Below are 12,950 nucleotides of genomic sequence, written 5' to 3'. Positions count from 1 at the left end.
TGAGATGCTTTTAAATGTTAAATGGGAAAAAGTGGGACTGAGAATTAACTGAGCTAACGGTCTGAACCAAAAACAGTGTGTCGGGGGGGACAGAGACAGAAAGAGAGAAAGATAGAGCGAAGAGAGACAATCCGTCTACCCTTTCAAGGCAGCCACACAAACAGCCGAGCACAGGGGAATTGCAAAGCTTTAGATGTCAATGAATGATGACATTAACAGAGATCAGACAGCCTCCGAGTCAAGGGGCCCCCAATGTCTGGCGAGCATAAGAGGAATATTTACACGGCAGGATTAACTTTCCTATAAACCATTCACTATGCAGTCGCTCACACTTTTGACGACTGAGTTTTTGGGAACCGTTCTCTTTCAGATATACTTCCGAGCTCCCTGTGATTTCTCAAAGTGTTGAGTTGCTAAGTGCCCTTTAAGTCAATGATATACAACTAAAAAGAATATGAAAACATACAGCACAGGGAAACCATACCATAGCTAGAGTAACAATATCAGAGTAATGACACATGAATGAGTCAACTTGAATCTACTGGCCAAACATATAGCACACAGTTATGTTATCCACCTCGATTCAAATAATATTTATTTTCTTTCAAGTACTTTGAGTTATTTTGAGTACTTTGATTGAGCTTGCCTGGAGTGCTATATGGGTAGGGCTTGCACCTTTGAGTCTATTCCATTGGTTCCATGGTGCCAGGCAAGCCAAATCCAGTACTTAAGTAAAAATACTACTAAGTCATTTTTTTTGGTATCTGTACTTTACTTTACTATTTAGATTTTTGTTAAACTTTTAGTTTTACATAAAATTATGTACTTTTTACCCCAAAAGTAAATTTTCAATGGCTAGCAGGACAGGAAAATGGTCAAATTCATGCACTTATCAAGAGAACATCCCTGGTCATCCCTTTTGCCTCTGATCTGGTGGACTAACTAAACCATATTGCATTGTTTATAAATCATGACTGAGTGTAGGAGAGTGTGCTCCTGGCTACCGTAAATATAAAAAAACTAGGAAAATGTGGCCACTGGTTTTCTTAATATAGGGAATTTTAAATGATTTATACTTAAAATGTAACTTTCAATACATAAGTATATTTTAGCAATTACATTTACTTTTGATACTTGAGTATATTTAAAACCAAATACTTTTAGACTTTTACTCAAGCAATATTTTATTGGGTGACTTTCACTTTTACTTGAGTAATTTTCTATTAAGGTATCTTTATTTTTCTCAAGTATGACAATTGGGTACTTTTTTCCACCACTGGATAAATCAAGTGCATCTAAAGCATTTGAAAGAAAACAACTACTATTTGAACCTAGGTCTGGTTACATAGGAATGGTTTAACCCCCCTCCCCTTCAACTGATGTCATCTCAGGTGTTACTGCAGTTGTTGCCCTGCCTAAAAAAATTACATCTAAGGGAAACTGCATAACATTGCTTTTTCACCAAAACCATTCTACAGCTACTGCTCGTTACATATTACTGCCAGACCACCCTCTTTACCAAAACAATGGTCTTCTATCTTAACTAGGCTTATTGACTTACACTGTGGTGTCGCCGAGACACAAACAACAGTGGCATGCTGAAAAACAGCAAACTCTGGATATCGCCTGTATGGCAAAACCATCTAATATGTGGCATGCATGAAATATGACAGGACATTTTCTGGCGAGTGTGTCACTCTATTTGTCTCTCTACGACCGCAACTGCTCCACCTATCCCAACTTGACTTATATGACCCAAACAAGACAGACGCAATTGCAACATGGCATATGATAAACATTTGGAAATCAAAAACAGCAACAATAGTTAGCTATCAATTATTTTGTTTATTTCAGCATAAAGACTAACATTGTCCAGTCCTGAAAAGTGTCACGTCTACTCCCGCTCATCCCCTCCTGTGTTCGACGTTGCCGGTATACTAACCACCGGTCCTGGGATCCATCATTACGCATACCTGGCATCAATCATTACGCACCTGCACGTCATCATGAGGCACACCTGGACTCTATTACCTCACTTATTACCTCCCTATATCTGTCACTCCCTTAGGTTCTTTCCCCAGTCAGTATTGTTCCTTTGTTTATGTGTAGACACTACTGTTATGTTGTCTCGGTCCATGTTTTGTTTGTTTTGCTAAACATTTCACCTGCTTCTCGATTCTCAGCATCTCCGTTACAATGGAAGCAGCAGGAAAACAGAATATCTCCCAGACGGTCGACAAGCAGGGATATCTTCTATGTCAACACCAATGACCAGCTGGCACAACTGGGGACGGTTATGGAAGAAGTTATTCGCAGTGTGCAACGTCTCGTACCCGGGAGGCATTGTCGTCAACTAGCGGAGGATACTCTACAAACAGTCGAGCCAACACAACAGCCCATTCAGCAACCCGCTCAGGTCAGCGATACCCGTTTGTCCCTCCCGAATAAATATGACGGCACCCCATGTAAATGCTGTGGCTTCCTACTTCAATGCTTCCCTCTACTTTACGCACCAGATGGAAGCCCCACCACCGAGCGGTCCAAGGTTGCCACGGTTATTTCTCTGCTGACTGGGCGGGTTTTGGAATGGGAGAGAGGAGGAGCTAGATTCATATGAGGGGTGAGCTAATTTCATATGAGCTAATTCATCCCCTGGAGGGGAGAGGGGGGGGAGGGGTGAGTGCCTACTCCAATTACGCCAGGGACCAGACGCTGCCGAGTATGCGCTTACCTTCCGGACAGTAGCAGCATCCAGGTGATGGAACGAACCGGCGCATTCTATGCTATTCATAAGCGGTCTGCACAAGGAAGTCCAAGACGGAACTGGCCTGTCATGACAACAACCTCTCCTTGGACGCACTCATTGCAATGGCCATCCATCTGGATAACCTACTTCGGAAGCACCGGTACTCTCATCGCTTCTCTCCCTCCCTCAGTGAACACTCCATCAGAGCCTGAACACACGCCTCCCAGCGGAGCGACGGAGACAGCCGGGGCTCTGTCTGTATTGTGGTCAAGGAGGGCTCCAACGGTGTCAGGCATTTCCTAATCCGGGATCAACAAGAGCAGAGGGACGGTCATGCGATTTTCCACCTCCCGGGGAAGGAGTAAGTATTCCATCTTTATCACTTTCTCTTTTTGGTGTCCATCACACTAGTTGACTGTCCCTCATGTATTGTGTCTACAGCATTAGTGGATTCTGGTGCACTGGGGAACTTTATTGACCAGACCCTCTTAACATCATCATACCCGCTCTCCGGTCCTTTCCGGTTCAAGCCCTCGTAATCGGCCACTAGGATCCGGAACCATCACACATCACCCAACCACTCACCCTCACCATGGAGTCTGGTCACCCGAATGCCGGAGGACCTGGCTTCCCCCATCCGCTGTGGTTCCACGTCGATTGAGAGTCCTTGGGTTGCTTCAGCCCAACATCCCGGAGGTATACCAGGACCTGCGGGAGGTATTCTCCAAGACCCGTGAACTGTGCCATCGACCTGCTTGCAGGGTCTGTGCCTCTGCGCAGACGCATCTACCCTCTGTCGGTGGCTGAGACCCTGTCCATGAGCATTAGATCCAAGAGGCGCTCCAACAAGGTTTCATCCGCACGTCCACATCTCCTGCGTCGACTGGTTTCTTCTTCGTAGCCAAGAAGAATGGAGGGTTACGTCCATGTATTGATAACAGAGGACTCAATGAAATCGCCATGAAGTACCATTACCCTCTCACGTTGGTGCCATCAGCCATTGAACAGCTTCGCGGTGCCCAGTTCTTTACCAAACTGGATCTACAAAGTGCATACAATCTCATCCGCATCGAGGGAGGGTTCTACTAGGCTACCCTGGAGGATCACATCACTCACGTTCGAGCAGTCCTGGAACACCTCCTGGCTAACCACCTGTTAGTCAAGACTGAGAAGTGACAATTTTAGGCTACCAAATCAGCCTGCAGGGAGTAAGGAAGGACGACAAGAAGGTAGATGCGGTCAGGTCATGGCCAGTCCCAACCACCATAAAGGGGTTACAACGGTTTTTGGGGTTTGCCAACTTCTAATGCCGTTTCATCAGGAATTTCAGCTCCGTTGCCTCACCTCTCTCCTCAAGGGTGGCCCCCGTAGGTTGGTGTGGCCTATGCCGTCAGATCTCTACTGGACTCCCGACGTCGTGGGGTTCGGCTCCAGTACCTGGTGGACTGGGAGGGGTATGAACCCAGAGGAGCGCCGTTGGGTTCCGGTGGAGGACATTCTGGATCCCAACATCATCCTTGATTTCCACCTTCGCCTCCCGGACCGGGATTCATCATTACGCACGCCTGGCATCAGTCATTACACGCACCTGCACGTCATCATGAGACACACCTGGACTCCATTACCTCCCCTATATCTTTCCCCAGTCAGTATTGTTCCTGTGTTTATGTGTAGATGCTACTGTTGTCTCGTTCCATGTTTTATTAAACGTTTCACCTGTACCTGCTTCTCAACTCTCAGCGTCTCCGTTACAACCAGATWAAAAAATGCACCACGGGGGAGAAAAAGAGCCAACTCCTACAAGGCGACTGAATCAACATTTTCATAATGGCTCCACAACACACATTCTGCCCCCCCCCCAAATGCTTAACTAAGCAAACAGAGGGAGACTTAAGCAATTTCCTTCCTGCTGGTGTCAGACAACGTGTACATTTAAGTCAATGCCATAAAACCAGTTCTGCCTCAGAGGAYGGTAGAAGGGGCGCTGTGACAGCCGGAGTTGATATAGGCCTCTATTTGTTTAAACATCACTCAGCTCAGCCCCTATGACAATATTGTCTCAGCCCATATGGTGACCCTCAGATTTGACTAAATGGGTTGTCCTTGACAATTAGTGAAATGAGCATTTGCAACAAGTGACCTAACCCCTGACTTACATGATAGGCCTAATGATAATGTCACAGCTAAATCTCTAGTGGACCCATTGTAAACTAGGCCTACATGATGCCCTTTTCTCAGGATTAGTCCAACCATAGTGTGACACTGTAGCTGTTCAAAACCTAGGTCTAGGGTACRTCATCTCTCACTATTTGACCCAGCTACYTCCATATAACCTCGYCCCCAGGCTCAATTGCTACCATGAGATTAACCTACAGTACATRTACAAGGGCTGTGCTTACTTCCTGAGTGATAGTGCAAGATGATACTTCAGTTCAGTCAAAACCGTTGGAGTTCCTCTCTGCTGATGGTAATTGGTAAATTGGTAATTTAAAAGAAAAAGGAGTTGAAGTACACTATAATAGATGCCTTACAGCCCATGCCCTTTTATCTTCAGCCGCCATGACGCTGTTGATGACAATAGTTGTTCTAAATAGGCTGTGTGTGTGTCCGTCCTAAAATGTAGGATAAGCCTTTGCCACAATTGCTGAAAAACCTATTCATTCGAATATTTTTTTTATCAGCATAGGCTTGGAAATATTTTAGTTTTTAGGGGAATGGTGTTAAAGTTTCATGACATTTTTCCTTCCACTKTAGGCTATATCATTTTATATCAATGAATCCGTAAATATGAGAGAATTGATTATAAACAAGTGAACTTSAAGTTTAATGCATTTTTCTTGAAAGGATCGGGATGGGGTAGCGGTGGCACAGCAGCGATGCGCACTTGTCAAAGTGATTATGACAATAACAGGCCTACAATGCACTGCGTCATTTGTGTACATGTGATGTACTGTATGAAGTGCGAGCACATTACACAAGTTCAGTTGTTGATTYGATCCGTGAAGGTTGTGGTACCACTACATTCCTATAACATTAATTGGACAAAAACAATGCAACTCYTGAGTACCTAATTTGATGGGCTAAGACAAAAACCCATTTCAGTTGGTAGAACAGGCCCAATTGTGTTACTTAATTTCAGCTGTGAATGCTAAGATTTATCTTTTAGTGAAAGGTGAAAAGTGGTGTTACCTGCTGTGTTCATCGGCTAAGTAGGCCTAGCTACATGTTTGAATCTTATTTAATCTCACTCACCAATTAGTAAAACARCAGGGAGGGGGTCCTTCTTGTATTTGTCAAAGTCAATGACATCCCTATTCACCCAAGGATTTGAATTTCCCCTTAATAGATATGATCCAACTCCCACAAAATGCTGAATATGTATGTGTGTAATATATCACAAAATAATAGCTGAATAATGACAAATGCTCAATCYGGTACAAGCCTAGTTACTGATCAGAAGCTTTGCTGAAGAAAGTGAACATCTGGCAAATAGCCTTCTTAGCTCAGTTTTTCCAATTTCAGACAGAAAATGTGATATATTACCTGTAATGTATGGCAATGTTTATATGACCCTGATTCAAACAGCCCCTTATTTACCGAGTGGTGCAGCGGCACTGCATCTAAGGCACTGCATCTCAGTGCTAGAGGCGTCACTACAGGCCCTAGTTCGATTCCAGGCTGTATCACAACTGGCCTTGATTGGGAGTCCCATAGGGCGGCGCAAAATTGGCCCAACGTCGTCTGGGTTAGGTTTTGGCCGGGGTAGGCCGTCATTGTAAATAAGAATTTGTTCTTATCTGCCATGCCTAGTTAAATAAAGGTAAAATAAAAATAAAATACCACTTTCTTGCAAGTATACCCCTTTTATACATAAACCATGGGGGCTGTTTGCATTTTAAATTAAGCAGGTGTTAAACAATGTAAGTGCTATTGAATTTACACAGACCCGATACCTGTATTTTGATTACAGAGTCTGTGAAAATGCAGGAATCATGATTAGGTCTTTGGTGGATTTTAATTTGCCATGTGTTTTACCCCTTACCCCTTTCAGATATACCAAAAAACAGGCAAAAAGAAGCAGGCATGGTAAATTTGTGGGATWTTGGTCTGTGTATGAAAGGGATATTAAAAGCAAAAACAAGGTCCTTCAACATCTTCTTGCCTAGGGACCCCTTCCCAGGCAAACTGGTGACCCAGAAACCACCATTAGCAGAAGAAAAAAAAGTATCATCAGGTGAATGATAATGGTGAGGAAAAGTAAATAACATTTTAAAATGAATCGTTTTGGTCGATAGTTTGACATTATTTTGAYCTCTCTACATCATAACATAGCCTATTAGCTAGAAAGGAAACTCCAAACACATTTTCGCTAAAAGCAGCTGTTACGCCTCGATCACWCCTACAGCGTCATCGCAATGTRTGACATCAGGGTCAACATTTCTAAATGGTTTGATATACATTTAAATATGATTTTCTTTCAGTTTCACATGTGTAGTTACAGGAATAAGAGTATAGATAGACACACTGAGACCATAACTCCTAGCAAAACAAGACATCTACACGTCATTSAAATTGTCACATGAAACATGGACCCTGCATCTTTCTTTGTCATGCCTAGTAGCCAGGTCTGTTTGTGCTTTAGTCAACTTGTCAATCATGTATAGCCCTGTTAAACATTTCAGAAGAATTTAAAAGATAAACAACAGGATTTCTATTTTTTATTTTTTATAGTTGATATAAGAATTGAATACAATAATATAATACATCTGGGTTCTGTCAACAAAATCATTGACAATAATAACCAATAATGAAGTCATTATAATCAGTAAACCATTGAAACCACACACCCTTGTTTCAATCCAAGCAGTTAGATGTGCAACTGCTAACTTCAGCTAGGGCATATCTCTAGTCTAGCAATAGATACTGTTGTTTTGGCTGAATAGCATCATTTAATAAGATGACCAATGGTTAGMTAGGAATGTAGGATATTTCAGTTAGGCTTGGGCGGTATATATTATATACCGTATACGGGGGTATTTTTCAATACAGTCAATACCGTTGTAACTATATCTTTGAAGTTTACCTTTACATTTKAATATTTGTAGCTATTTTTGAAGTAAATACCTGCTGTCAAATTATGCAATGCGTTAGGAGATAAAGCAGATCGCGTTCTTATTTCACCTGTYACATTATTTTACATKATGAAACTTATGTAGTTACCCAGAACAGTTGAGCCAGTCATGTGTTTGTTTGTAAATAGCACAATGGGAGAAAACGGTCCAGCTGTGTCCAGCTGATATATTGAAAGTCTGCAGTGTTTTTTTAGAGTGATCAGGGACGTGCAACTATAGTTTTTCCTCACAGAAAATACATTAGCTTAATTTTCATCAGTGCAACACTATTGTTGCTGGCAGCCACACAAGTAGATGAGTTTACAATGAAAAAGCAAGTCATTTTTTTGCAAAAACGATGGATGGCCTTCATATTTCTAATGTTGAGGCCTATCATAGAAAAAGTGTTACCACCTACATTTCCAAATGTTTTRCTTAAAGGAAATCATGCATTTTACAGGAGAAAAATAGGATGGCTACAGAAAAGTAACAGAGAAAAGTAGCTACGCATCAGTCAGAACGTTGTCTGCTGATAGAATGCCCGTTTGTGAATTCTCATCGGAGTTTAGAAGTGCAACTGAAGCACGAAATTAGTCTGATGCCGAGCAGAAATTACAATAAGAATAATTTTAGATCTGCGTTTACAAAACGCAGCAAGATATTTCTTAAGTGTTTTCTATTTTTTTCCTGAGTGAAAAACGCTGAATTCTAGTTATACCCCTAAGTATAACTTGCTATGTAATAAGTAAGTGGCTAAATGAATAAGTTAAATAAATTAGGAATACATTTTCTCCATTCTCTGCTCGTTAGCTCTTCCCCCCCTCTTCTCCAAGCAGAGCAGGCAGGCCCGTTGCCCTAGCGACTCCAGACACCACACAGAAGCAGGTCTGATATATCTTTATGAGCTGGATTGCCTGTCTGCCTTGCCTGTCTTGTTAGCATATTTAGCTAGCAGCCTCCATGGAAACTCGCTATTACTTTTACTAATTTGTAAGCATTCTGGATTACAGATGCCCAATGGGCTTTTTTTGGCGCCACCTTGTGTACTAAACCGGTACTACTGTAAATCCCGGGATAGAGAAGGACGGTATGATGATATGATACTGCCCAACCCTAATATCAGTTAGCTAACCATTTACAGTAACAGCAGTTCATTTAATAAGTCTAATACACACTAAATATATTGCAGAAATGGAGAAATCTTACCTTATCTTGATACTGTGGCACAGTATGAGCAACTATTAATCAATGAGTTAATAGATTATAGATTCATAGAATGAAGTTTGAAGAGTGAACTACTTTGAAAGGAGAAGAAGTGTTGGATACTTGAAGTGTACTTGACCAGGGGTTCCACATTTAACCCCACCTACATTTGAACATCGAAATATTGAGTAGTTTTTGGGGTTTTACTTTATTCAAAACGAATAATGAGGAAGTTTTCACGTTCCCGATTGCTCCGTTTTAACTTGGAAAACAAAAGGTACACAGACCGTAATCTTACCTCAGGAACATTAATTGAATGTTATCTATAAAGTAGACCAACTACTGTATTTTGACCACCTTAACAACATATACACCAAMATGTTCTGTTAATCCTCGAGGTCAACATGAATTCCCACACTTTGGCTGTTGTTAAATCGTGTGCAGTATCACACAAGGTCTTCATCACTTGACTGTAATCAGCTGTTGCGGATAATGTCTCCATGTAACTAAACAGCTAGACATCAATCAACTATTATGCGTAATTATTGAATAATCCTGTTAATGACAGTATCGATTTTTTGTTTCATTAATCATATTAAAGTTACTCTTTCTGTTTGAAGTACTGGATTTTGCAATCACATACATTATTTTGGATGTGTGCCCATGAAAACGGGTTTTCACACCTTAACATAGGGAGATACGAAATGTTATGAGGTTACAGTACACTTCCCGAGATCGCCACACACAAAAAAGAGTCCGACAGCAATATCCAGGAATTTCACCAGATCAAGGTCAATGTGTGATTAAATTCTTAAATACTTAGTATATGATATAACAACAAACAACATTATCATAAATGTAAGGAAAGAAAGGTAGTGTTTTATGTAAAACGATTTTTTCCAAGGCATGAGAAAGGGTTTAAACATAGGTTTTGATTCACCTCATGAATTATATTGAATGTATCTATGTTCCCCCTTTATATCTTAATGTATTCACATAATTTTTTAAAATTAGGATTATGAATGACTTTGTAACAGCTCGAAACATTTGTCCACTACAAGAAATGCACACTGGAACCCTAGTTTATAAAAACAACCAAGTACATTCAKTTTCAATGGAACGTTGCGTTTGCCCTGTAACTTTCTGTGTGGATAAATCGAACATATGCATCAAATTATATAAGTAGAAGGCTTGACAGAAGGTRAATGTTGAACTTTTGTTCCACCCATGTCCAGATGAGGCTGCGTACCGTTTTGCGCAAAAACACTGTAGGTGTGTTAGGCATTAAGCTGGTTAAAAAAAAGGTTAGCTATGTGTTGCCAAAAATGTGTTATGTGTTAGCTATATGTTGGTGTCCGAGTCAAGAAAGCTTCCCTGCAGCCAGCGGCACTTGACTGGTAGCCTGTTTGCGGGTGCTTTTACAAAGCCTATGTCAGATACTCCAGTGRGTGTAATTTGTGTAATAAAGTTGACATCATTTGAAAGAAGATATTCTCCTCTTTTATACTGTAGGTATGTAATTCACAATCCGTTTATACTGTTTGTTGCTAGCTGTATTCATACAAACTTTGATATAAAACATATATATTTCCCCCTTTTATATATATATTTTAGTGGACCCCTGATTGAATACCCCTGATCTAAAACTTTARATAATATCACACCATGAGGGGAAATTGGGAATTATTCCCCACAAAAGTGGTGTGGTATTGTAGGGAAGAAAGGGCAGGAGCTGTGGCGGTGGGCTTGTCAAAAACGTGTTCCCTTTGCCTCCATGTAGCCTACAAACCGTTATTCAAATCGTATGTGTAGGCTTGTTGAGCAGCTACATAACATGGTAATGTAGTTTAGTCCTAAACTGTGATATTAGACTGTGAATAACAACAATATCAAAATAGCCTATATGGATTCATTAAAATCATAACTTTTTAAGTGAATGAAATGGTGTATTCTTGTGCCAAACAGTTGCCTAGAACAATATAAAGAAAGCAAAGCTAACCGACGGGTAAAATGAATAAGCACTCACCTAGACAAATTATTGTAGAAAACATCCACCGAATAACCGAAAAAACTGTCCTTAGGTCCAGTGTAGACGACGCGGTTTTCCGTTTCCAAGTTAAACGTTGCGCACTGCTGGATAAAAACCAATGTAAGTACAACGAACAGGGCGCAATAACCTGGATTTCGCGGGGTTGAGTTGACTGAAATTGTTGCAAATTGCCGTCCAGTGCCCATTTCTTTTGTGCGTCTTTTCTTTCATCGAATCGCTAAATACTGTTAAATMTGTTGCGAGGTGTGGAACTCATCATTCGCCTGCGTAATATGTTTGGTAATGCATATTCCAGCAGAGACCATTAATTCATTGTGAATTGAATAGGACCCAGTTACACTCTGCTTCTCGCTCTCATAGGCTACTTGATTTAGACTCGGGGAGGGAGATACATTTTGGGGTGGAGCTTTGGATATTAAACATGGGATGTGGGAGCACTCATTACCTGTTTTGGTGTGTGTGTGTGTGTGTGTGTGTGTGTGTGTATTCTATGAGATGTAGGCCTATCAAAGTCGATGAAAAAAAGCCTAGCATAGATTGTTATAATTTTGTGAAGATATAATGCATTTTCAACAGGGCACTTCATTTAAAGACAAGGGGTGGGGAATGATGGGGCAGCAGAGATAAACACAGAAATATAATTAATAGAACCAGCGTCCCCATTCAAGTCAATGGTGGCATAATGAGTGGACTGGCCGCCATTTCGAGTGTACCCATCCCTAGGGGTGCGTTCGTAAATTCACTCTGGCTATCTAATCTGATTTCAGAACATGTCATCTGAGTGTGCCAGAGTGCAGAATAACTGATGAATTTATAAACGCTCAACACCCATTGAATACGGCCGGTGCCAGTAAATGTCGGCAAATAAACGTAGTTATATTGTTGCCAGCATCACAGTTACAGTCACCAACGCTCTGGATAACATGAAAACAGCCTTACCAGCTCTTCTTGAGCGAGTAAAATGGTCACAGTGAGGTTCTCTCATCTTTGTCTGGAAGTAGCTATCTAGCTATCGCTAGCCAGTTATCTTAGGTGCTTGACTGCCATTGTGAGKTCAGAACGCTCTCAGATCAACCATACTCCTCAGCCAGAGCGTCCAGTGGGCGCCCTAAATGCATGAAGTATACCCTTCAATCTATGCTGTGATTTGTTAAATCAACTCAACTGACATGACAAAAAACACATTCCATTGYATGAGCCACACCAGTTAGCATCATTTGAATGAACATTCTATTACCATGGCAATCCAGCATCAGTTGATAGTACATTCCAAATTACCATGGAAATGATTGCTTCACTATACCAGGCAGCCGTTACGGGGGTACCCAGGGCCATGAGTTTACAAGTCAAATTGCCAGGGTTAGAGCTTCCAAACCCGTTCTATTCATTCTATTTCTATGGGTGCGTTCATAAATTCACTCTCGAGTTCCAGAGAGCACTCAGAGGGCGCTCTGGGCGTTCATAAATTCAGAGCGTTGTCAGATTGTCTGTTCGTTCACACTGGACGCTCTGGCCAAGGAGAAGGGTTGATCCAAGCGTCTGCAAGAGTTCGATCCTTCTATCCAATTTCAAAATGGCAGTGTACCTAACTGCAAGATGTGATGGATGTGGCTACAGTATATTGATACATTTGAAGTTATAATTCAACATATTGCCAAATGTAATGGATCAAGTGAAGTGGCAAAAATGAAGAACCTGAAATTAAATRAATTTAAAGAAATTAAACAATGTTATTTACTAATTCTATATCAAATAAATATAGTCACATCAGAACAGGTTTAGGTTCGATATAGGCATATCAAAACAATTATTTACAAGTTCATTATTTGTAGTAAATGAA

General features: G+C 41.1%; 1 protein-coding gene across 1 annotated transcript in view; it reads right to left on the bottom strand.

The window, feature by feature from the left end:
- The window catches only part of LOC111962177 (integrin alpha-5-like), a 55,779-nt gene extending 44,341 nt beyond the window's left edge, over positions 1–11,438 (bottom strand). Inside the window, exon 1 of the mRNA XM_023985057.2 lies at positions 11,087–11,438. Within this exon, the coding sequence (XP_023840825.1) occupies positions 11,087–11,295 (209 nt within the window). The 5' untranslated portion in view covers positions 11,296–11,438. The remainder of the gene's footprint in view (positions 1–11,086) is intronic.
- Between the last annotated feature and the right edge of the window lie 1,512 nt (positions 11,439–12,950).

The sequence above is a fragment of the Salvelinus sp. IW2-2015 genome, linkage group LG1 (genome assembly GCF_002910315.2).
Source record: "Salvelinus sp. IW2-2015 linkage group LG1, ASM291031v2, whole genome shotgun sequence".
Lineage (NCBI taxonomy): Eukaryota > Metazoa > Chordata > Actinopteri > Salmoniformes > Salmonidae > Salvelinus > Salvelinus sp. IW2-2015.
This window is presented reverse-complemented; position numbering and strand designations above follow the sequence as displayed.